Genomic DNA, 23,605 nt, shown 5'->3' with positions numbered 1-23,605 from the left:
GAATTTCCTTTTAAAGAAAAGATGCATTTTAGGAAATTAAGAATCACACTAAAGTGACCCCATTGTTGTTGAAGAATCTTTTGGCAATTTTGATGGCGAAGACAAGAAAGGCTTGGGTGGTACTTGCAAGGATTCAAGACTTTCTTCCAATATATTCACAACTATACTCATCGGTGGTTGATTTGAAGTATCAGTCTGTATACACCACAAACTCACTATTATTATCTTCTTTGCACTTTCAAGATCCTCTTCATTGATAAGGCCTTATAGTCCTTGAGATCATTTTGTTCAAATTTGTGCCCTCTATATTTGAGGAAAAAAAAAAATGCAACGTAGAAAATAGTATACTTGACAACAACATAGAATTATAAAAATGGAGAAAGTGGCCACACCATCGGAAGGAGTGCTAAGAAAGGATTTGCAATTTATGTTTTGAAGATACAATAGATCACCACCGGATGGAATAATATCAACAAGAAATGAAGAAATTAATATGTGACTCCTAATATCCACAATAAATTTGATTAAAGATGTATATCTTACCTAAGATTATAGACACACCTAGTATGATCGCTTTCACTATCTGACTGATCCCTGCATCAAAAGTTAATTGAGAAAAATATTAGTTTTGGTAGAAATAATAAAACATGTATTTGGAGAAATAAATTTACTTATATGCATTTTCAAATATTGTTGTGTTATTCCCATGTGTATACCTTTCTCTGCCTCGTCAGTGTCGTCACAATAAAGTCCTCCGTTGTCGCCTGCCTAACATTAACCTCCTTGATAATAACACCTGTAACATTCATGAGAGAATAATTGAGCAGTTAAAACTCAGCAGTTAACTTCAAACAGGTCATCCTCAAAATAGACATAATCTACACTCAGATTCGTTGGGAGCTGAACAATTGAGCATCCAGAAAGAGAATTGGAAATAATATAGCTCGACTTGGAAATTGGACATGGAAGTCTTGTTTGTATTTGTAATACAGGCTTAGATTAGAGCAAGTCCGGGGTACCCATGTGAATATCATCATTGGTCTCTGCTTTCGGAAATTTCTCAATACCACAGCCGATAGCATTAGGTGAGATGTCACTTCAATTAACTTATGTATTGGGTTATAATGATGTTTAAATATGTATAATAATGTATTATCGGTAAAAACTTTCAAATTGTTTACCTCCCTAACATGTATTTAATTTATATATATGTTTTTTTCAAAGATAGTTGATAGTAACTAGATTTTAATTAATTGTGTGCTAAAATTAATGGCGCGCACGGCGATGATAAGCGATTGGAACTTATAACAATGATCAATTAAAATCAACGACATACAATAATAAGTATAAAATATAAAAAGTCAAATAAATAAATAATGATAGAACTAAGAAAGAAAAGATTAGAAGTTATAAATGAAAATAAGAAGAAAAAAAAATACAATTAATTAGACTTGTAATTTATGTGTTAACAATACAATAGTTCACCTCCAGATAGCTAGAATGAGTTGAGTTCTATCAGCTGACCAATTAGCCAACATGAGAATACTACTAATCTCAACAAGAAATTTGATTGAAGTGATATCTCGCCTAATGCTATTGCCACCTTTTTTATTTTTTTATTTTTTTCGAATATGATTTTTTGTATTTAATTTGAAATGGAGTGGATCTTTCTCCTTTCTTTACACTAATTTCTTTATACCTATAAATAACTTTTAAAATCATTATTAAATTTTAGATTAATTTTTATTAAATTGTAATTAAATAATAATTTTAAAAGCTATTCATACATATAAAAAATTTAATATAAAGATGTAGAATTACTTTACATTCTCTCCTTTTTGTTACTCCCTACAACAACTGAAGATACAAACATAAAAGATTATATTTAGTTAAACAATGAAGATTGAAGTGACGCAGCTAAATTGGCAGCCTTTGAAACCTTAACAATAACAGGGTTTTAGGAAGAAAGAAATGTCAAAACCAGCTTTTCTACTGTTTCTAGTCCCACAACCTTTTATTTTCTTTCAATCAACTATTGTTTCACTGTTTTACTGACCCTATGTTGATAAATTGGCACAAAAGATTAAAACTGATGTGACACGTAGTCAACATTTGTGTAATTGTGTTTTGGAAGTGTTTTTAATTAATACAGTAGGTCTGAATAGGAAAAAAAAAAAAAAAATCCATAAAATTTTCTTGACTTTTTATTCATTTTTACACTATTTTTCAAAGTTTAATTTTTATTTTTCCAATTTTACGGCCGGTCCCACAACATTTTTCTTCAATCAAAGTGTTTTCTTTAGTATTTTTGTCTGGTCCCACTCACTAGTCGATTGAAGAAAAAACATCCCCGATGATCAACCACGACATTTTGGGGAAGACCCATATTTTCTGTTGACTATCATCCCTCCCGTTGACCTCACCGAGTCACCATGATAATTGGTTAAGAGAAAAAAATATAAAAAATAATCCCAAATTAACAGTTATTTTTTAAAGATTTTTATAATGTTCAAATGGTGTTAAAGTAGCTAATCAAATTATCAAAGTGTATAAAAAATAGCACATTTTTTTAATATTCTTATAATACTCGTATTCTTTTAAAACTTAAATAAAATATAAACTAAACAATTTTTTAAACCAAAAAAAAAAAGAACAGAAAAAAAAAACCCAAGGTGCGAGTAAATACAAAACAATTTTTTTTTTGTTGGAATAAATAAAAGGGATAAATACAAAATTGGTCTATGTGATTAGTTAAGATGGATCTGAATTAAGAGCGGTGACTTAGGTGTACCTGTTGCACAAGAGTCACATTTTGTGCCACGAAGGCCATTGACACGGACGAATTGGACGTGTTGTAGCTCTAGTTTGGGGTACACCTCCACCTCCTTGTTTGTGAACTTCTGCCAATTGCAGTTCAGAGGCTCACCCGGTGCGACCAGCAGAGCCACTGCTAAGATCCCCACCACCGCTCCACATGTACAACAACGCTTACCCATTGTGTTCAATGTAACAGAAAGAGATCCAATTCCAGGAATTATTTTGGTTTTGGAGGTGGAGCATATATATATATATATATATATATAGTAAGGATCCTAAGGGTTCCACAGTAAATCATGTAACTAATTACAGTAGCCATGCCCTTTGTTCTCTCGAAAATCATTAAGTTGCAGGTGATGTCCCTAAGGTGTATATAGCTCAATCGGTAGTGGAAGTGGAAGTCACTAGTTCAAATTCTCCTTCTTTTATGTAGACATGTCAAAAATAAAAATTAAATTGAAGTTGATAGAAAGAACATTTAATTATGGTAAAATGCCAAGAAAAGACTCCCAGTTCTGTTTTTTTTTTTTTTTTTTTTTTTGGGGCGGGGAGGGGGGGGGGGTGTGTGTTGTGTTGTTCTTGCCCATTGAGAGCTCAAAATCATAGTTTATGATAAATTAATCAATATAAACAGAAGAAATCGCACCAAGACAGCAATGCTAAGTGAAAATAAACCCTTCTATTTGAGAATAGATTAATAATAATAATAATAATAATAAAAACCATTTACTTTTTGTTGTTATTCGTCATGCATGGAAGAGGGGGTACATAAATGACAAAATCCCTCCTCCTTTATTGGGTACGTTAGCCAAATCTTCTTTTCTCAACATATGCCTTCTTTTATTATGACACAGCATTTGATAATTAAGTAATGTTAGAGAAAAAATTTAAGAAATATAGCATATATTTTCCATATCTATTTTATAATATAATTGAGATAATTAAATATAGTAATCAAATCAATTTCAACCCTAGAGATGAGAAATTATTCCACGTCCAGTAGCTTTTATTTGTTTCCCTACGTAGCAGGAAAAATAAAAAATAAAAAAATAACATTTAGGGCTCCAAACGTTATTTCGTCAATTAGCTAGTTGTACAAGAAACAAGAATACAATAGATTCTTGTGGACCTACTAATCTAAAATGCAGCACTGCCTGTTTTCTTTTGAAAGTAATATCTTTTTAAATAAAATCTATAGTCTTTAAATAATATAAGATTTTAATATTCAGTAATATGAACTTGTAATAAAAATTATAATATTCAAGCATTTTTTTAATTAAATTTAATTATCTAGTATTACGAACTTTCAGATCAATTTGCAAAATGGTTACAAATTATAATGAGCTCCTATTAGTTCGACTAAGCTCCAAAAGTCAATTGCGGTGTTTGTCTCACCAAGTAAGAAGAGTCTGGTTACTAAATTGCGGTGATTGATCAGTCGGGCATTTGGAAGAGTATTGCTAAATTGCCCATCCCGGGGAGAGTTCTTGTCCAATCTGGTCCAACTAGGACTCAGGGATCAATCCTACTGACCCAAGGAATCTTTTGAGCAGGTGCCACCGGGCCTTGGAAAATTCAACGAAAGGAACAAGACTTTACATCCCACTTGCTCCTTAGCGTGTGGAATATTTGCTCAGCAACTGTTCAAACGTGGAGAGTTCTTGTCCAATCTGGTCCAACTAGGACTCAGGGACGGAACAGAAACTTTGATGGGAGGGGGCCAAGCATAAATGAGAAATATTCCAACTCTTATTCCAAGGCCCGTCGGAATAAGAGTATTGCACAGGTCCTTCAACAAGTTGTAATTAGGAGAATGACATATACATGGTTAAAAAGAAAGAGAAAAAAAGAAAAAGAAAAGTCAGGCCTCCGGTGGACATTAAGAGACGCGTATCAATTAAGTTGACAATGAAAACAAAGAGAATGAAAAGGGCAAGAAATTGGCGTCTTATTTCTTTCTTCCCCTTCTTAATTATCATAGAAACGTGGTCATGCATTCACACAGCACAGGTCCTTCAACAAGTTGTAATTAGGAGAATGACATATACATGGCTATATATATATATATATATATGAAGCAAAAATTGTATATTAAAATTAGAGAAAAGTTTTTCTTGGTGCTCTCTTGGTTATACATGAATATTATTTTCTAAAAAAGCAGAAAAATAACTTAACGCATTGGTCCTCAGAAAAAAAATTAAAAAATTAAAAATTAAAAAAAAGAAAAAGAAAGAAAGCATAAAACAATATCTAATACCACCATGAACCGTAACATTCCTCTTAAAACTATAGATTAAGCTTCATTATTCTACCTTTGCATAACAATAATATATTAAAAATTCATTTAGTTAAAAGGAAAGAGTTAGGGATTATTAGTAGAAGAGTTTTAGAGGAATTCACATATATTTGTTGAATTTACATGGGATAACCACATTTATAAACTATAGGGAAAAATAGAAAAAGCCTCCCAAACTTATAGCTGTTTGCAATAGAGCCCTACAATGTTCAAAAAGTACTAAAGTAGCCTATCAAACTAACAAAATGCATCAAAAATGCAACTTTTTTTTATTCCTATAATGCCCCTATACTTTTAAAAAATAAAATAATTGTAAAAGAAAAAAAATTTTAAAAATACAAAAAAATAAAAGAAAAAAAAAACAATGGGTAAATAAAAACAATTTTTTAACAGAATTTGACTCCAAGGACAAAATATTTTTTTTTTTTTTTTTGGAATATCTCATGAACTTTTGATTTTAGTTTCATACGACATGAAGCAATTTGCAATTTTAGCCAACTACAGTAACTAATTATATATTTATTCAAAAAAAAATCTTTTGTTTTTTTTTTTTGTATTTATTCGCACATTGGTTTTTTTATTTTTTTATTTTTAAAAAATTGTTTAGTTTTTTTTTTTTTTAACAATTATTTTATTATTTTATTTGTTAAAAGTATAGGAATATTATAGGAATATAAAAAAATAAATGTCATTTCGGATACATTATAGTAGTTTGATGGGCTACTTTAGTACCTTTTGAACATTGTGGGGCTCTATCGCAAACGGCTGTTAGTTTGGGGGGTTATTTTATACTTTTCCCTAAACTATATTTCATAAGCATTTGTGGTTCAAGTCTTAATAATGCATTTGTATAGTAAAACTTTTTAGAGAGTATGTTTTGCTTTTTAGTTGTGATGTGACATAAAAGTCAAAGTAGTTTTAAGTGTTTTATAAGTGTTTTGTGTTTTTTGGTTATTTGTTAAAATTTTTATTTTTAATTAAAAAGAAAAAAAATATATATCTTTAAAAAAGTTGCGAAATGAGCCCAATATTGTTCGATGCGTTTCTTTTAAATGCGGCACAAAGACCTCTAAATTAAGAGACATTGCAGTTGTTGTTAATAGAATAATATAATTAGGATGACTGTTATCATCACCAACAGGCCAAGTCGTTGCTTTTTTGTTGTATTCACAACGACTATAAGAAGTCATTACTAATAGAATAATATTAAGATAACTGCTTTCGTCGATAATATGACAAGTCATTGTTTATAATAAAATTTTTTTGTTGTGTTCACAACGACTATAAGAAGTCATTGCTCATAGAATAGTATTAGGATGACTGTTATTGTCGCTAATACGACAAGTCGTTGCTTATAATGACTTTCTAGCCGTCGCTAAAACATTGGTGGCTATGCCCAAATTTTCTGTAGTGCTAGTATTACGAACTTTCAGATCAATTTGCAAAATGGTTACAAATTATAATGAGCTCCTATTAGTTCAATTAATTAAGCTTCAAAAGTCAATTGCGATGTTTGTCTCACCAAGTAAGAAGAGTCTAGTTACTTTGAAGTGCCTCTGAGATTGTGTAGTGGGCCTTTCCTCTTAGTTTTAAATTATTATACAAACATAATTTATAATGAGTATGTAGTTACATATTTACCATGACTCACAATATTATAGATTCATGAAGGAAGCTATTACAACAGATATCATCTCATAGTTAAGGCAATCTAAAATGGTAATGTCTTATTATCATTTGCATCAAAAAGCTAATCATTGATGCAGTTCACAAAAGATGCTAGTTACTACTCTTAACATTAAAATTTCCTTTTAAAGAAAAGATGCATTTGAAGGCATTATAGAATCACACTGTATTGACACCATTGTTGAAGACTCTTTTGGTGATCGTGATGGCGAAGACAAGTAAGGCTTGGGTGGTACTTGTAAGGATTCAAGACTCCCTTCTAACATATTCACAACTTTGCTCATTGATGGCCGGCTTAAAGGGTCAGTCTGTATACACTACAAACTCACTATTATCATCTTCCTTGCACTTTTGTTAGGGCTGGCAAAACGGGTCCACGGGTCGACCAGTTTACGACCCGCGGGTACCCGTGACCCGTTTAGCCAAAACCCAAACACGACCCGTTTATTAAACGGGTCGGACCCCCCGACACGACACGAACCCGGGTATTTCACGGGTCACCCGACACGACCCGTGAGACCCGTTTAAACTAGCGGGTCGTGCCGGGTCAACACAACCCGACACGACCCGTTTACCCGTTTAACTTAAAAAATAATTTTTTTTTTGTTTTTAAATAAAATAATAATATTTTTAGCAATTATCTCTTAAAATTAAACTCCTAGCAGGCTAACCACACCAAATCACTTAATAGTTATAAGTTAATATGCTTTAGAGATAAAATAGGTTATAATGAACCTTGACAAATGTATCAACTATTAACTACTTGAAGCCTAAGTGCAAGCCAATTTTTCAGATATCAACAACCCACGTCCCTGACTCCCTGTGTACCTAGCTTGAACCTTCACAATTTTTTTTTTTCTTTGTTTCTATGTACAAAATAAACAAGGAAATCTAAACACCAAATGCTGGGCAGGGGCTGCACCGAATAAGGGATTCAGGTTCAGGGAATCGTTTTTAGCCTTTTAGGCTTTTTACTTTAATTCTTTTAGGTTAAAAAAAAAAAAAAAAAAAAAAGAACAAACGGGTCTGGCGGGTCACCCGCGGGTCGACCCGTGACACGACCCGCCAGGCACTCCTAAACGGGTCATAAACGGGTCGACCCGTTTATGACCCAAACCCGTTTAAGGTAAACCCAAACCCGCTAATTTCGTGTCGTGTTCGTGTCGGGTTCGCGGGTCGTGTCAAAATTGCCGGCCCTAACTTTTGTAATCCTCTTGATTCATAAGGCCCTGCAGTCCTAGATCTTCATTTTGTTCAAGACGCTTGTAAATCCAATGCGGAAAAAATATTTCACTGGTTCGATCAATTTCAACATCTATATTCCTTCTTCCTCCAACAATTTCAAAAACCATCATTCCGTAGCTATAAACATCTGCCTTGTGAGAGACCCCTCCAATATTTCTACAAAATACTTCTGGAGCTATATATCCCGTAGTTCCTCTCGCACCCAACATCGATATAATACTCTCTTCTCTTGTGCATATTTTTGAAAGGCCAAAATCAGAAATCTTTGGGCTAAAATTCTCATCCAAAAGAATATTGTGAGGCTTTATATCGAAATGTAAGATCCTTGTGCTGCAACCTCTATGTAAGTACTCTAATCCTCGAGCAATGCCAATTGCAATGTTGTATAATGTCTCCCATTCCAATCGTCGAGCAACCTTTGAAGGACTTTTGTTATATATGAACTTCTCTAGAGATCCGTTGGGCATAAACTCATAGATGAGGGCTCTTTTAGAACCCTCAAAGCAAAAGCCCATAAGAGAGACAATGTTGACATGGGAGGTCCTACTAATGCTTGGAACCTCATTAATGAATTCCTCTCCATTACCTCTAGATTCCTTCAAAACCTTCACTGCCACAAGACATTCATCTTTTAACTTTCCCTTGTAGACACCACCAAAGCCCCCTTCGCCTAATTTATCTCTAAAGAGGTTAGTCATTTTCTTGATATCTGAATAACGGTATCTTCTAACAGCAAGAGGTCCATGGTTCCCTAGAAAGGCCTGGATAGTCTGATGAGTTAAACTTTCCTTCTTCCAAAAATAAATGAATCTATTGGATGAGAACTCTCTCCTTAAGCAGCAAATTATAGCAATCACAACTCCAATTCCAATAGGTATAGTGCCTGTAATCAAGGAATAGAGATTTCGAAGTTATGTGGTACATAAACAAGACTAACATGAACCACCCATTGAGAGAGTGATCCTAAACATTTTATTGTAGTCATACCAAACAAGAAAATAATTGATTCCGAGAAACGGAGAGAGGGAGCCTCGGAGGGAAATCATGAACAATGAAAAATTGCCTATTATAGGTCCAAAAGAACAAGGAAAAAAAAAAAAAAATCAACGCAGAAGTTTGAATACTTGGCAACAACTCTAGAAGTCGTCCAATGGATTCCATAGATTATAGATAGTACATCCTTAAGAATGATAAAAATGGAGAAAGTGGAGCCATTACCAAAACTGATTGGGGAACCGCACAACGTACATTACATGAAAAAATGAGGCACACCATCGGAAGGAGTAAAAAAGGAGTTGCAATTTATGTTTTGAAGATATAATAGATCACCTCAGATGGAATAATATCAACAAGAAATTAAGCCAAAATAAAGAAATAAAAAATCGACAAGAAATATTTGACTAAAGAAATTTGATTAATTAGAAGAAAAAAAAAAAAAAAAAGAAAGAAGAAATTTGATTAAAGATGTAAATCTTACCTAACACTAGTATCATCGCAAATCTCTGACTCCCTGCATCAAAAGTTGCGTAAAATATTAGTTTTGATTGAAATAAGAAAACATGTATTAGAAATAAATACAACGTAAAAAGAAAAGGAAATTTATATGCATTTTCATGAATGTAATCAATGTATGCGCGTATTTATTCGTAGGTCATACCTTCGTCGGCACCGGCACCGGCACATTTAAGTTTTCCGTTGTCGTCTGCCTTACATTGACCTCCTATCTTATGACAGTTGTAACATTCATCAGAGACACGCACTCCAAGGCCGAACTCAGCGGTAAAGAGTGAAAATAGCTCATAGAAATCATCAACTTCCCACGGAACATGACTCATATTCTTTGGGAGCTGAATAATTGAACATCCAGAAAGAGAAGTGGGAAAACTATCGCTTGAATTACTATAGTAGATCGTATACTCATTACCGCAGCTAAAACTTAGAAAAAAATTAGGGAGAGGAATATCGTGAGTGCTTTTGCATTTAAAAAGGGTCTGTTTGGGTGTAACGATTTCAAAATGGATGAACGAAGAGCTGGGAAAAGTCAAATTGGTTAAGGTTTCGCATCTAAGGGATGTCAAGCCATTCGAAAGCTCTGTGTCCCTAATACCGATCGTCCAATACTGTGTGTTATTCTCATAGATGTATTTAACTTCATATGGTCTTCCACCGTCCTGCAGTTGGATCGTCGAATACTGATACGCACAATCCATAGTGAAAACACCACATTCTGGGTTTGTGTTATTGGTGAATGGAAAGCCACGGTAGCCCAAATTCTCACAGAAAAACTGTGGACATCTTTGGGTGTATCTCATTTCTTCTTCAGCCGAAAGAAGCAGCAGGAGATGTGAGAGAACAAAGAAAACGAAGAGAGAGACAGAAGCCATACCAAAATTCCCCGGCAAAAACAAACACCACTTTGGACTAACGTGTTTGAATAACGTCTTTCCTGGTTTCTTGACTATATAACATTGAGTTTCTGTTTACAAAACATTGAGTTTCTGAGTTTAACAGGGTAGTTGACTTGGAAATTGGATATGGAAGACTTTTGTTTGTAATACAAGCTGAGATTATAGCAAGTGATAATTGGTCTGTGCTTTCGGAAATTTATTAATTTGATTAAATAATTAAATTTATTTATTTTATTAATTTAAAATTTATAAAAAAAAAAAAAGTGATAATTTAACCATGTTACTTACGTACGAGAGATTTTCCTACCCATCTTCCCCATTGACCCACTTTAGAAACGAAAAAGATGTCTCATCACCATGTATTGCCTCTCTAATTCTCGAGTGAACATTGAAAAAAAGGTGAAGTAGATTAGACCATAGAGGCGATAATTGTATAATTGTGAATGTTAAGCTATCACCCAATCACGCAGATCACTCCCTAATCAAGCATGTCATTCAATGTCCTCCTGCTAAGGCATCTATTCATACAAGGCAAGCTTTATTATCATCAGATCATGCAAGAAAGGAATGTCAAGCAAGCTGTCATGCTCAAAAGGAAAACAAGTGTCATGCAAGAAAGGAAAATAAAGCTGTACACAATTCAAAGCCTCCACGTATCAAAGAACCATGCACTACAAAGGAAATGCATTAACTCCAAGAATATTTGTTATCTTTTGTAATTAACAAATCCCACAAAATATGGGATCGTCTTGTAAATATACACGCATCAGCTGTGTATATAAACTACTGTATGTAGCTGATTTTTTTATCAAGAAAAATTATATCTTCTAGCCTTATTTTATTCTTTTCAGTGAAGATGGTACTGAGGTGAGGGAGATTTTCCTACCCATTTTCCTCATTTACCCGCATTAGAAAGACTCGACTCCTTGACTCTTCAAAGCCTCTGAACATATATCCAAAAAATTGGATTAAAATCAATGCGGCTGGTTTCAATCGTCCAATCTTGATGATGACTAAAACCAAAATGAGAAAGATCTCATCACCCATGTATTGCCTCTCTAATTCTAGTGTGAACATTGAAAAAAGGTGAAGATTAGACCATGGCACTGATAATTGTATATATAATGCGTCTTTCTAGTAATAAAACAAAAAGTCTCATATCTAGTCCACAAATCTTTGGAAAAGTTTGGGGTGGCGTGGAAAGGAAAGTAGAAAGCAGTTTAAAGGCAAAAAGCATTTGGCATCTTTGAAAAATACCGAGTTTATACCATGACCTAATTGAAGTTATTCTCAAAATATATCATATAAGGTAATGAAATAGATTTATTATACTAATATTCCGATGAAAATTTGGGTTTAAATGCCAATTGTAAATTTAAATGCAACATCATAAGAGGGGATAGGAGTTCTTCATAGAACATTACTAATTTTTTATTATTTGGAAATATTATAAATTTTTTGTAATTTGAAAGGAACATGTAATTTTTAATTTGAAAAGACAATATAAATTGGATGTTAATTTGAATGAGTACTGTTTTCCAGTAAGACTGAAATAATGAAGATCTCCACTGCCTCCCACTTTATACGCACGTTGACGTGGAAAATATGCTCAAATTAAGACTTGCGGAAACAGACAGGAAACAATGAGGAAGTACTCCTTAATTCACCGAGGAATCTTTTTCAATTGTTCAGCCAACGAGGGGGTTTCATCCCCACCTTCCCCTGAGTCCTGACCACCCAGACAGTCGTCTAAGAAAAACTTGCAGCTAATATTTTTAGACTGTGCTTTTGTTTTTTATTTTTTGATGCAATATAAAGGGGAGTATTTTTGTGTGTTTTATAAGTGTTTAGACGGTGTTGTTTGTTAATACTCTCGGCAAAAAAATAGAAAAGTTTTAAAAAGGATTAATTAATAAACGGCATCTAGAGGTTGCAAGAAGACTTCTGCGAAAGTTTGCAGCTTGCTTGAAACGTTAAGATAATGGTAGAAAGATGAGACACCCAGTAGTGGTGGAGCCCAGGTTTTCTCCACTGTGAGGGCCACGGTAATTTTTGGTTTTTTCAATCTTTCGTTCGGGGTCTAAATTGTTTGTCTCACAATATTATGACAATAAAGTTTTACGTGGAAAAATTATTAATATTATGATATATTAAAACATAGGGATAAATGTAAAATTGGTCTATGTAGTTAGCCTAATTTACAAATTACTTCCTGTGATTTAAAAAATAATATATAGGTTTCTAGGGTAGGCCAAAATAATATTTTACTCCTTGAACTCATTTTCCGTTAAATGACTTAACGGAAACCGTTATATTACTATATTACACCCAATAAAAATAAGACACGTGTTCTTTTTTTATTTATGCTTTTAAAAAATGACAAATAAGCTTTTTCACGTCAAATTAAATAAACATAATCTCTCTATATCCCCTGTGCCACCATCGTCTTCATCTTTCCCAACGATTCTTTCGTCTTCATCTTCCAATGGGTGTGATCTTCAATCTGTAAGTTACTTTGAGATTTTTGAGCATCTGCATTTTTTGATTAGTGCATTTTTGGGTAGTCTTTCTATAAAAATTCGGATTTGTTTTTAGGCATTGAAGCATCTTCAAAAATTGTATTCCTCTCTCTCTCTCTGTGTCATTTATTTGTCATTTTTTAAAAGCATAAATAAAAAAGAATACATATCTTATTTTTATTGGGTGTGATATGGCAATCTAACGGTTTCCGTTAAGTCATTTAACATAAAATAAGTTCATGGAATAAAATGTTATTTTGGCCTACTCTAAGGACCTATAAATTATTTTTTAAACCACAGGGAGTAATTTATATATCAGGCCAACCATAAGGACCAATTTTGCATTTATCCCTAAAATATATGATACTGTAAGATATTTTATTGTATTTATTTTTATTTGATATTATCTTTATATTATTTTGTGTAAGAGTCTCGATCACTCATAAGCCCTAATTTTTATTTTAATAAGAACCGTTACTCAGCCATAAAAAAATATTATAATAGTTTGCTTATTTAAAAGTCATTATATATGTTATCAATAAAAGGAGCAGAAAATTATTTCAAACCTTGAGTTTGAAAAGATTTTACTTTTCTTTCAACGAATCTAAAGGGCTCACTTAAAATCTAACCATCTATCCCAAGCAAGGGCATTGTAATCCTCGGGCAATAGCAATGCAATACGGAGGTACCTATATATGTTTCCCATCACAATGAACTTGTGTCATCAGGGTAATATTTTCTTATATGAACTACTCGCTCGCTTCAAAATCAATTCTTCCAGTAATTAATTCAGTTCACTCTCTTTCTTTCTTTGGATTAAAGTATGCATGTCCAAAAATATTGTTGCTGTTTTGTCACATGGTGTCAGCTTTTAGTAGCAATTGTAAGGGGGTTTTTTTTTTAAAAAAAAAATTAAAATGTTTAGCATTACTAGAGCCAGCCAATTAAAGTGGGGTGTCTTCCTACGTCACATGCATCTTACCAATAGGACATTGCGAAGGATGAAGGTTATCATAAAGACTAACCATTTGCTTGAAAAATATAGGATTTTCATAGTAAAGCCATAAATCGGATGTACTGTGACTGGCTTCTCATGCCGGCAGTACCCCCTCCCCCTGCATAGCATCTCATTGCAGAAGTTCCAGATCACTGAAAGTTCTGCAATATGCACCATCTTAGTGTAGGATTAAAGTCTGATTCTGGCAGCCGGGACAGGAATGGAGACACAATCAAATCAAGGTAGAAATTTGGCAACGCCCGTATGAATTTATTTATCTCCTTATTTGGCCAAAAATGAAAAGAAAAAAGAAAAAAAAGAACAAAAAAAATTTACTCTGTTTCGAATGCATTCTTTTCAGCTAATAGAGCAGCAAGCCTTGACGCTTTACCTATAATTTCTTCAGATTCTGTAATGAGTTCCAAATAGCTCAGCTATGCTTTAGTATGGGCATTTACATAATAAAGACTATTGAAAATCGATCCAACTCACAACATTATAAATTCATGATGAAAGCTATCATGGCAGATATCATTCCACAGTTTAGGTAATCAAGATAATAGTTAAGTCTGTGAGTGTAATACACATCCACAAGCTAATAATTAATACAATTCACAAAAGTTGCTACTTGCTACTCAAACACTAGAATTTCAATTTAAAGAAAAGATGCATTTTAGGGCATTATGGAATCATACTGCAGTGAACTCATTGTTGTTGAAGAATCTTTTGACAATCTTGATGGCAAGACAGGAAATTAAGGCTTGGGTGGTACTTGTAAGGATTCGAGACTCCCTTCCAACATATTTACAACTTTACTAATTGGTGGTCGGCTTGAAGGGTGAGTTTGTATGCACCACAAACTCACTATTATCATCTTTTTTGCACATTCTTGATCATTTTCATTTATAAGGTCTTGTAGTCCTAGATCCTCATCTTGCTCAAAACGCTTGTAAATCCAGTGTGGAAAAAATATTTCACTAGTACAATCAGTATTCTCGATATCTATATTCCTTTTTCCCCCAACCATTTCAAAAACCATCATTCCGTAACTATAAACATCTGACTTGTGAGAGACCCCTCCAAAATTTTTATAATATACTTCCGGAGCTATATATCCTGCAGTTCCTCTAGTACCCGACATTGATATGCTACTCTTTTCTCGAGGGCATATTTTTGCAAGGCCAAAATCAGAAATTTTTGGGCAAAAGTTTTCATCCAAAAGAATGTTGTGAGGCTTTATGTCAAAATGCACGATTTGTGTGTTGCAACCCCTATGTAAATATTCTAATCCTCGAGCAATGCCTAGTGCAATCTCATATAATGCCATCCATTCCAATCCACGGTCAACCATTGATGGATTTTCTTTATGTATGAACTTCTCTAGAGATCCGTTAGGCATAAACTCGTACATTAGAGCTCTTTTAGAACCTTCAAAGCAAAAGCCCATAAGAGAGACAATGTTGATATGAGAGGTCTTACTCATGCTTTCAACCTCGTTAATGAATTCTTCTCCATCAGTACCTCTTGATTCTTTGAGAACCTTTACCGCCACAAGACATCCATCTTGTAACTTTCCCTTGTAGACACCACCATAACCTCCTTCACCTAATTTATCCCTAAATAAGTTGGTTATTTTTTTGATATCTGAATAACTATATCTTCTAAAAGCAAGAGGTCTATGATTCCTTAAAAAGGTTTGGACAGTGTGATGGGTTGGACTTTTCTTCTTCCAAAAAAAAATAATTTTATTGGAGAAGAACTTTCTCCTGAAGCAGCATATTACAACCATCACAACTCCAATTCCAGCAGATAAAGTAACTATAGCAGCAATCATACCGGGGGAGACGGAAGTGCCATCCGACGCTGTTCCTCCTCCATTTCCAGAGCTCGGAGTAGTCCTCCCAAGCAACGGATTGCCGGTAGCATTGAACGTGACCGTCGATGTGAATTTCGGTATCGGCCCAGTAAGGTTATTGTTCGAAACGTCAAGAAGCTGCAGGTCCGGCAAGGTGGCCAAGTTATCCGGTATGGAACCGGTCAAATTATTGTCATTTAGATACAGAGTCCTCAACGATGTGAGATTCCCGATGGCTGGTGAGATCGTCCCCACAAAACCCAGTTTCCCGAAATTCACGGTGATAATCTTCTTCTGCGAATCGCAGGCAATGAAACTCCAACTAACGCACGCGTCGTTACCTTGCCAGGAACTGGCTAGCTTGATCGGGTACCCCAACGCCGCTGCGACCTCGAGCAATATCATCACCTGTGAATCACAAGGGCCCGAGGTGGTCTTGCAGTAGCTATTGGTACCGTTATTGGTGACCGTGGTCAAAGTGGATGGGAACGCCGGGAAAGGACCTTGGAGCTCATTGTTAGCCAAAGAAATGTTCTTCAAGCTGGGAAGTGACATTAATGAGTCTGGGACGATGCCCGTGAACTGGTTGTCGCGGAGCTGAAGATCGAACAAGCTTGTGCATTTCGACAAATCTGGGATCGGACCCGTGAACTGGTTCTCATGCAGCCACACCTGTTCCAACTGGGTCATAGAAGACAACACGTCGATGGTACCCGACAAGCCATTTTCCTGGTAGTCGAGCCAGAGGATCTGAATCCCAGATCCTCCGAAAGATTTAGGCAAAGGGCCAGTGAAATTGTTGAATGAAAGCCGGAGATCCTTGAGACTCGGGAAGGAGTCGAAGATATCTGGTAAGGACCCAACCACAGTCGCACTGCTGGCGTAGAGGGTGGCCAGGCTAGTGGCCTGAGTCAACTCGGTGGGGATAGTCCAGGGCGCAAGATTCGTGTTTTCACTCAAGGTCAAGGTCTGGAGGCTGGTGAGTCCTTGGAAGAAGCCGTCGGGGATGGAGGAGAAATTGTTGTTGTCAAGGTAGAGTTGTTGGAGCGAGGAGAGGTTGGCGAGGGAGGGTAGGGGCCCAGAGAAGGAGTTCCCTTGGAGAGAGAGAGAGGTGAGCTGGGTGAGAGAGCCGAGATTGGAGGGAAGAGTCCCCGACAGATTCATGCTAAGCAATTCGATGGTGGTGACACGATTGTTGAGGTCGCATTCCACGTTTTTCCAGTCACAGTAGCTTGTGCTGGCGGACCAGCCCCTCGGAGTTGGGCTGACGGCGGCGAGGAGCTCGGACATGACCGCGGCGTCATCAGCGGTGGTGAGGGATGAAAGAGCGAGGAGAGAGAGAGAGATAATGAAGGTAGAGAGACAAAGAAGGGTGCTGGAGTAACCCATTTCCAGATAGAGTGATGGAGAGAGGCAGAGAGAGAGAGAGAGAGAGAGAGAGAGAGGGGTGGGAATTGTTTCTGCTGGAGTGGAGCTCAGGTGAGGATACAAGAGTCAAGGCTCAATAGCTCATCGCAGACGGTGGGTTTATGGTGTTGAAAGATAAAATAAAATAAAATATTGTAATTAATGAGAGAAAAAGAAGACCATAAAGCATTCCTTTTATTAATCGTAGGAAATGTTCAATGTGGATGTGGTTATCATATATATTCATATATATAAAAGCCGAGTTTTGACGTAGAGAGTGCTTAGAATTACGACACGTGTCCTGAACCCATGTTTTAGATAGTGCATATAATTGCGACACGTGGCGTTATAAAGAATGAACAAGTTTTGGGCATTTAAAACCAAGAGGTTTTATTCGTAATGCATTTAATTATTTTAATGAAGAAAACAAAAGGTTCCGAAATTCTCTCTCTTTATTTGTAATGTATTTAATTGTCTTAATGAAAAAAATAAAAGGTTCCCAAATTTTCTCTTTCTCTCTCTATTTTTCTTTTTATCTTCTCTTACTTTTTGTTTTCGTTTGTGTCCCTCATATTTTTTTTCAAATTTATATATTATTTTTATTCAAATATACATAAAAACTGAGTTTTAACGTAGAGAGTGCTTAGAATTATGACACGTGTCATGAACCCATGTTTTAGAGAATACTTATAATTGCGACACGTGGCGTTTTAAAAAATGAACAAGTTTTGGGCACTTAAAACCCAGGAATTTTATTTGTAATGCATTTAATTATTTTAATGAAGAAAACAAAAAGTTCTGAAATTCTCTCTCTCTCTTTATATATCAATATTGTGAGACAATTAAAATGTAGGAATTTTATTTGTAATATATTTAATTGTCTTAATGAAGAAATATTATTTGTATTGAAATAAGATAGATGATTTATTTGATTATATTAAATCTTGATTGAAAGACCAATTTTTTTAAAGAGTAAACCGATTTTTTAACTCATTATTTTAAAAATTGAACGGTTCATATTTTTCCTCTCTCTCTCTCTCTCTCTCTCTTTTCTCTCTACAAGTCATTCACTCTCATTCCACATCTCTCTCACCGGTTCATATCTCTCTCTCTCTCTCCACGTCTCCCTCTCTCTTAATTTCAAAGAAAAAGACATCTCTCTCCCTCCACTCTCCAACATTAATATCTCTCCTCTTTTTTCTCTCCATCTCTATCTTTCTCTTTCTTCACTCTTCAACATTAACAAAAACATAATCTATTAGCCTAAAAATTCAAATTGGAGGTAATTATTCTTCTTAACCTTTTTTTTTTTTTTTCCAAACCAACAAACTTTTAACATATTCTAATTTATATATATATATATATATATATATATATAAAAGCCGAGTTTTGACGTAGAGAGTGCTTAGAATTACGATATATATAAAAGCCGAGTTTTGACGTAGAGAGTGCTTAGAATTACGACACGTGTCCTGAACCCATGTTTTAGAGAGTGCATATAATTGCGACACGTGGCGTTATAAAGAATGAACAAGTTTTGGGCATTTAAAACCAAGAGGTTTTATTCGTAATGCATTTAATTATTTTAATGAAGAAAACAAAAGGTTCCGAAATTCTCTCTCTCTCTTTATATATCAACATTGTGAGACAATTAAAATGTAGGAATTTTATTTGTAATATATTTAATTGTCTTAATGAAGAAATATTATTTGTATTGAAATAAGATTGATGGTTTATTTGATTACATTAAATCTTGATTGAAAGACCAATTTTTTTAAAGAGTAAACCAATTTTTTAACTCATTATTTTAAAAATTGAATGATTCATATTTTTCCTCTCTCTCTATCTCTCTTTTTTTCCTCTCTCTATTTTCTCTCTACAAGTCATTCACTCTCATTCCACATCTCTCTCACCGGTTCATATCTCTCTCTCTCTCTCTCTCTCTCTCTCTCTCTCTCCACGTCTCTCTCTCTCTTAATTTCAAAGAAAAAGACATCTCTCTCCCTCCACTCTCCAACATTAATATCTCTCCTATTTTTTCTCTCCATCTCTATCTTTCTCTTTCTCCACTCTCCAACATTAACAAAAACATAATCTATTGGCCTAAAAATTCAAATTGGAGGTAATTATTCTTCTTAACCTTTTTTTTTTTTTTTCCAAACCAACAAACTTTTAACATATTCTAATTTATATAAATTAAACTAAAATTAAAGGTCTTATCTTTTAATTCATTTGAATGTTTATGGATTTTTTTTTTTTTTGTCTAATTTACTCGGATTTTCAAGCATTTTTTCTCTACTTTTGAAAGCAATATTATTTTGCGTTTTTTTTTTTTTTAATATTTGGAATTATATAGGTTTTATTTGTATTGAAATAAGATAGATGATTTATTTGATTGCATTAAATCTTGATTGAAAGACCAACTTTTTTAAAGAGTAAACTGATTTTTTAACTTATTATTTTAAAAAGTGAACTGTTCTTTTTTTTTTTCTCTCTCTCTATCTCTCTTTTTTTCCTCTCTCTCTCTCTCTCTCTCTCTCTCTCACTCTTTTATTTTATTTTTTTTTTTTTTATTTTATTTTTTCTCTCCAAGCACTCTCATTCCACATCTCTCTCTTGAACCGGTTCATATCTCTCTCTCTCTTTCTCTCTCCTTTTTTTCCTCTCTCTCCACGTCTCTTTCTCTTTTTTCTCTCCAAGTCTTTCACTCTCATTCAACATTTCTCTCTCTCTTAATTTCAAAAAAAAAAAGGACATCTTTCTACCTCCACTCTCCAACATTAATATCTCTCCTCTTTTTTCTCTCCATCTCTATCTTTCTCTTTCTCCACTCTCCAACATTAACAAAAACATAATCTATTGGCCAAAAAATTCAAATTGGAGGTAATTATTCTTCTTAACCTTTTTTTTTTTTTTTTTTTTCAGACCAATAATGTTTTAACATATTCTAATTTATATAAATTAAACTAAAATTAAAGGTCTTATGTTTTAATTCATTTGAATGTTTATAGATTTGTTTTTTTTTTTTTTGTGTAATTTACTCAGATTTTCAAGCATATTTTTAAGGTTTTTTTTTTTTTAAAAGCAATATTATTTTGCCTTTTATTTTTAATATTCATAATTATATAGGTTTTATTTGTATTGAAATAAGATAGATGATTTATTTGATTGCATTAAATCTTGATTGAAAGATTTTATTTTATTTTGTATTCATAAATTTTTTCTCTCTCAAATATTGAGAATTATGTGAATTTTATTTGTATTTAAATATAACCTTTAGCATGTCTTTTTATTGAAAGAGTGATAATTGATTTTTTAACATGATTATTTTAGCCTGTAATTAATAATAAAAAAAAAATGAAGATGCGTTTAAATTTTAAAATCAAAGATAATAAAGAACCCTGCGCATAATGCGAGTTATATGCTAGGGTATATATGTATAAATAGATACATAGATACTTCTTCTTCACTTTTGTAGAGGTAACCAAAAAGAATTTTCCTTCCAAAATGCTTCTTCTTCATTTTTGTAGAACACTTATCATATCATTTTTGGATTTATCTTTGTGTATCTATGTATAAATTCTTCACGAGTGTAAATTAATTATTTTTATGTTTGTTTCTCTAGAAAGTTTCATTGTATTGAAATATAATAGGTATCATACCAATAAGATTTTATGTTTTAATTCATTTGAATATTTTATTAGATTTTTTTTTTTCTTCGTTTTGTGATTTACTCAAATTTTTTAGCATTTTTTGGAAGTATTGAAAGAAATTTATTTGATTGGATTAAATATTGAGTGAAATGTGTGTTTTATTTTGTATTAAAAATAAGAGAGAAGATTTTGTTTATTTTACTCTGTATTTTTTCTGAAATCATTAGAACTTTATGGATTTTATTTGTATTACAATATAATAAATATCACATCAACAATATCAGAGTTTCCTACTAACTTTCTATTAATATTTTGATCATCAGAATTCAAGTGTCCTTTTTGCTATTTTTATTTTTTATTTTATACTTTTCATTAAGTAAATGTTTGGTATATTTCAAAAAAAAAAATAAAAAAAATACATGTTTAGTACAGTAATTTACTGGTGTATAACCTTTAGTATGCATCTTTACACATATATTTTAACTTAAAATAAAAAGTAAGATGAGATGCGTTTAAGTTTTGAAATTAAATTATAATGAAGAATCCCGTGCATAGCGCGGGTTACATGCTAGTATTTTATAGGAAATAACTTTTATTAGAGCCCAAGACTTTTGTGCTAAGAGCATGACAAATGCCTGGAACATCCTAACCCAAAAAAAAAAAAAAAAAAAAAAACACATAGACTTTTGTGCTAAGAGCACGACAAATGCCTGGAACATCCCTAAAAAAAAAAAAACATAAACATCTAATTTACTCTCATCAAAACCTCCAATTAGTCAATACAAAAAAAAATCTTTTAGAGTAAACTTTTTGAGATTTGAGAAAGCAAAGAGAACGATAAGAAAGACAGAAGCCATAACAAAATTCCCAATTCCACTCCAAAAGCAAACACCACCAACAACAACTTGTTGCTCCAAATTGAAATAACGTGTGTGAACAACTTCTTTCCGTCTATCTTCACAATATAACATTGACTTGAGTTAACCACTCTGACACGATAGTTGAGATTAGAGAAAGTCGGGGTTGGGTACCCATGTCATAATTAATTGGTCCCTGCTTTGGGAAATTTCTTAATACAGCTGAAAATTGTGATGCGGTGAGGTATTTTCCTACCCATCTTCCTCACCCCATATACCACGCTACATTAGAAAGACTCACATTCCTTGACTCTTCAAAACCTAACATTCAAAAATTTTAATGGAAATCAACGCGGTTGGTTTCGATGACTGAAGGTGGTTTGTATTTGTGATATCAGAAACTGTAATTTAAAAATAATGATTTTAAATGTCGAATTAGAAAATGAGATTTTTTTTAAATGCAGTTATTTATCTGATAAAATCACAGTTAAATATATGATAAAATCGCAGTTTACACTAAGCCAAGTTGACTAGTAGTTCTACATGAAAATTTCCATTGAGATGATACCATTCCATCTGATATTTATTAGACGGAGTAATTGATCTCTCCTCTTGCATGAACTCATGGAAAAGAGCTCTTCCAAGTACCCAAAAACAAGAAACCAGAGTACTCTGTTTCCTTCTTTTTCTCTTTCTCTCTTCTTTTTTCAATGGTGTTTTCATGAAATCATTTTTGTCGGGTGCCTCCAGATCATTTCGATGCATACGTTTTTTTTTCTTTTTCTTTTTCTTTTTTTAATTTAAAGCTCCCTAGCTAACTGAAATGGTTTAAATCTAATTGATTAATGACAAGAGGCAACCCATTAAAGGGGGACGTATACGTCAGAGGAATCTTACTGTTATCGGTGTTATTGATTTTTACTGGGTAAATGCTACGATCACCGTATCAATGTAGAGAGTAATTACAGTTGGTCATTCTTTCTTACTAAAAAAAGAAAAAGAAAAAATATATTGCGAAGGATGAAGGTTGTCATAAATTAAGACCAATGACTTGTTAGAAAAATGCTACTAGCGCCTTACGGCCCATTGCCACAGATACACACTTGTGTACGTCTTTTAAATGACAATTACATTTTTTTCTTTTTCTTTTTTTCATATAAGACTCTTCATTCAATACTTTATGCCTTCTATTTAAAACATTACTAAACCACAAAATAAATATATATACATATTAATTTTGAAAATTATTTAACATGACTTGCTTGAAAAAGATAGGATTTTCATACTAAAGCCATAAATCGGATGTATTGCCGGCAGTACCCCTCCCCCTGCATAGCATCTCATTGCAGAAGTTCCAGATCAGTGGAAGTTCTGTAGTATATGCACCATCTTAGTGTAGGATTTAAGTCTGATTCTGGCAGCAGGGACAGTAATGGAGACACAATCAAATCAAAGTAGAAATTTGGCAAGGCCAGTATGAATTTATTGATCTCCTTATTTAATAAAAAATGAAAAGAAAAAAAAAAAAAAAAATTGCTCTGTTCCGAGTTCAATCTTTTCAGCTAATAGAGCAGCAAGCATTGACGCTTTACCTATAATTTCTTGACTCTGTAGTGAGTACCAAATAGCTCAACTATGCTTTAGTATAGGCACTTACATAAAGACTCAATCGAAAATCGATCAAACCCACAACATTTTAAATTCATGATGGAAGCTATCATAGCTGATATCATCCCACAGTTTAGGTAATCAAAGTAATAGTTAAGTCTTTAACCGTAATACGCATCCACAAGCTAATAATTAATGCAATTCACAAAAGGTGCTAGTTACTACTCAAACATTAGAATTTCTATTTAAAGAAAAGA

The 23,605-nt window shown here is 33.5% G+C and overlaps 1 protein-coding gene and 1 pseudogene across 1 annotated transcript; both read right to left on the bottom strand.

The window, feature by feature from the left end:
• Positions 1–48: 48 nt before the first annotated feature.
• Positions 49–10,428, bottom strand: LOC132173277 (LEAF RUST 10 DISEASE-RESISTANCE LOCUS RECEPTOR-LIKE PROTEIN KINASE-like 2.4). Its single transcript, XM_088512795.1, has 4 exons — positions 9,702–10,428; positions 9,522–9,554; positions 8,028–8,927; positions 49–263 (listed from the first exon to the last, which is right to left on the bottom strand). The coding sequence occupies exons 1-4, from the start codon at positions 10,426–10,428 to the stop codon at positions 49–51; spliced, it is 1,875 nt and encodes a 624-aa protein (XP_088368921.1).
• Positions 10,429–14,600: 4,172 nt separating this feature from the next.
• On the bottom strand, positions 14,601–17,256 carry LOC132167453 (receptor-like kinase TMK4 pseudogene; annotated as a pseudogene).
• Between the last annotated feature and the right edge of the window lie 6,349 nt (positions 17,257–23,605).

This window comes from Corylus avellana, chromosome 2 (assembly GCF_965113065.1).
Source record: "Corylus avellana chromosome 2, dhCorAvel1.hap1.2, whole genome shotgun sequence".
NCBI lineage: Eukaryota > Viridiplantae > Streptophyta > Magnoliopsida > Fagales > Betulaceae > Corylus > Corylus avellana.
The sequence above is the reverse complement of the archived record's forward strand: the minus strand, read 5'-3'. Positions and strand labels throughout refer to the sequence as shown.

Bases quoted from the DNA above. Each gene is read 5' to 3' on its own strand.
- LOC132173277 (XM_088512795.1), bottom strand. From the start codon at position 10,428: ATGGCTTCTGTCTCTCTCTTCGTTTTCTTTGTTCTCTCACATCTCCTG. The intron at 8,928-9,521 runs GTAAGATTTACA...CCTTGATTACAG, and splicing joins TGCGATGATACTAGTGTTAG to GCACTATACCTATTGGAATT. The intron at 264-8,027 runs GCCTTATGAATC...AAGGACTATAAG, and splicing joins TGAAGATCTAGGACTGCAGG to GCCTTATCAATGAAGAGGAT.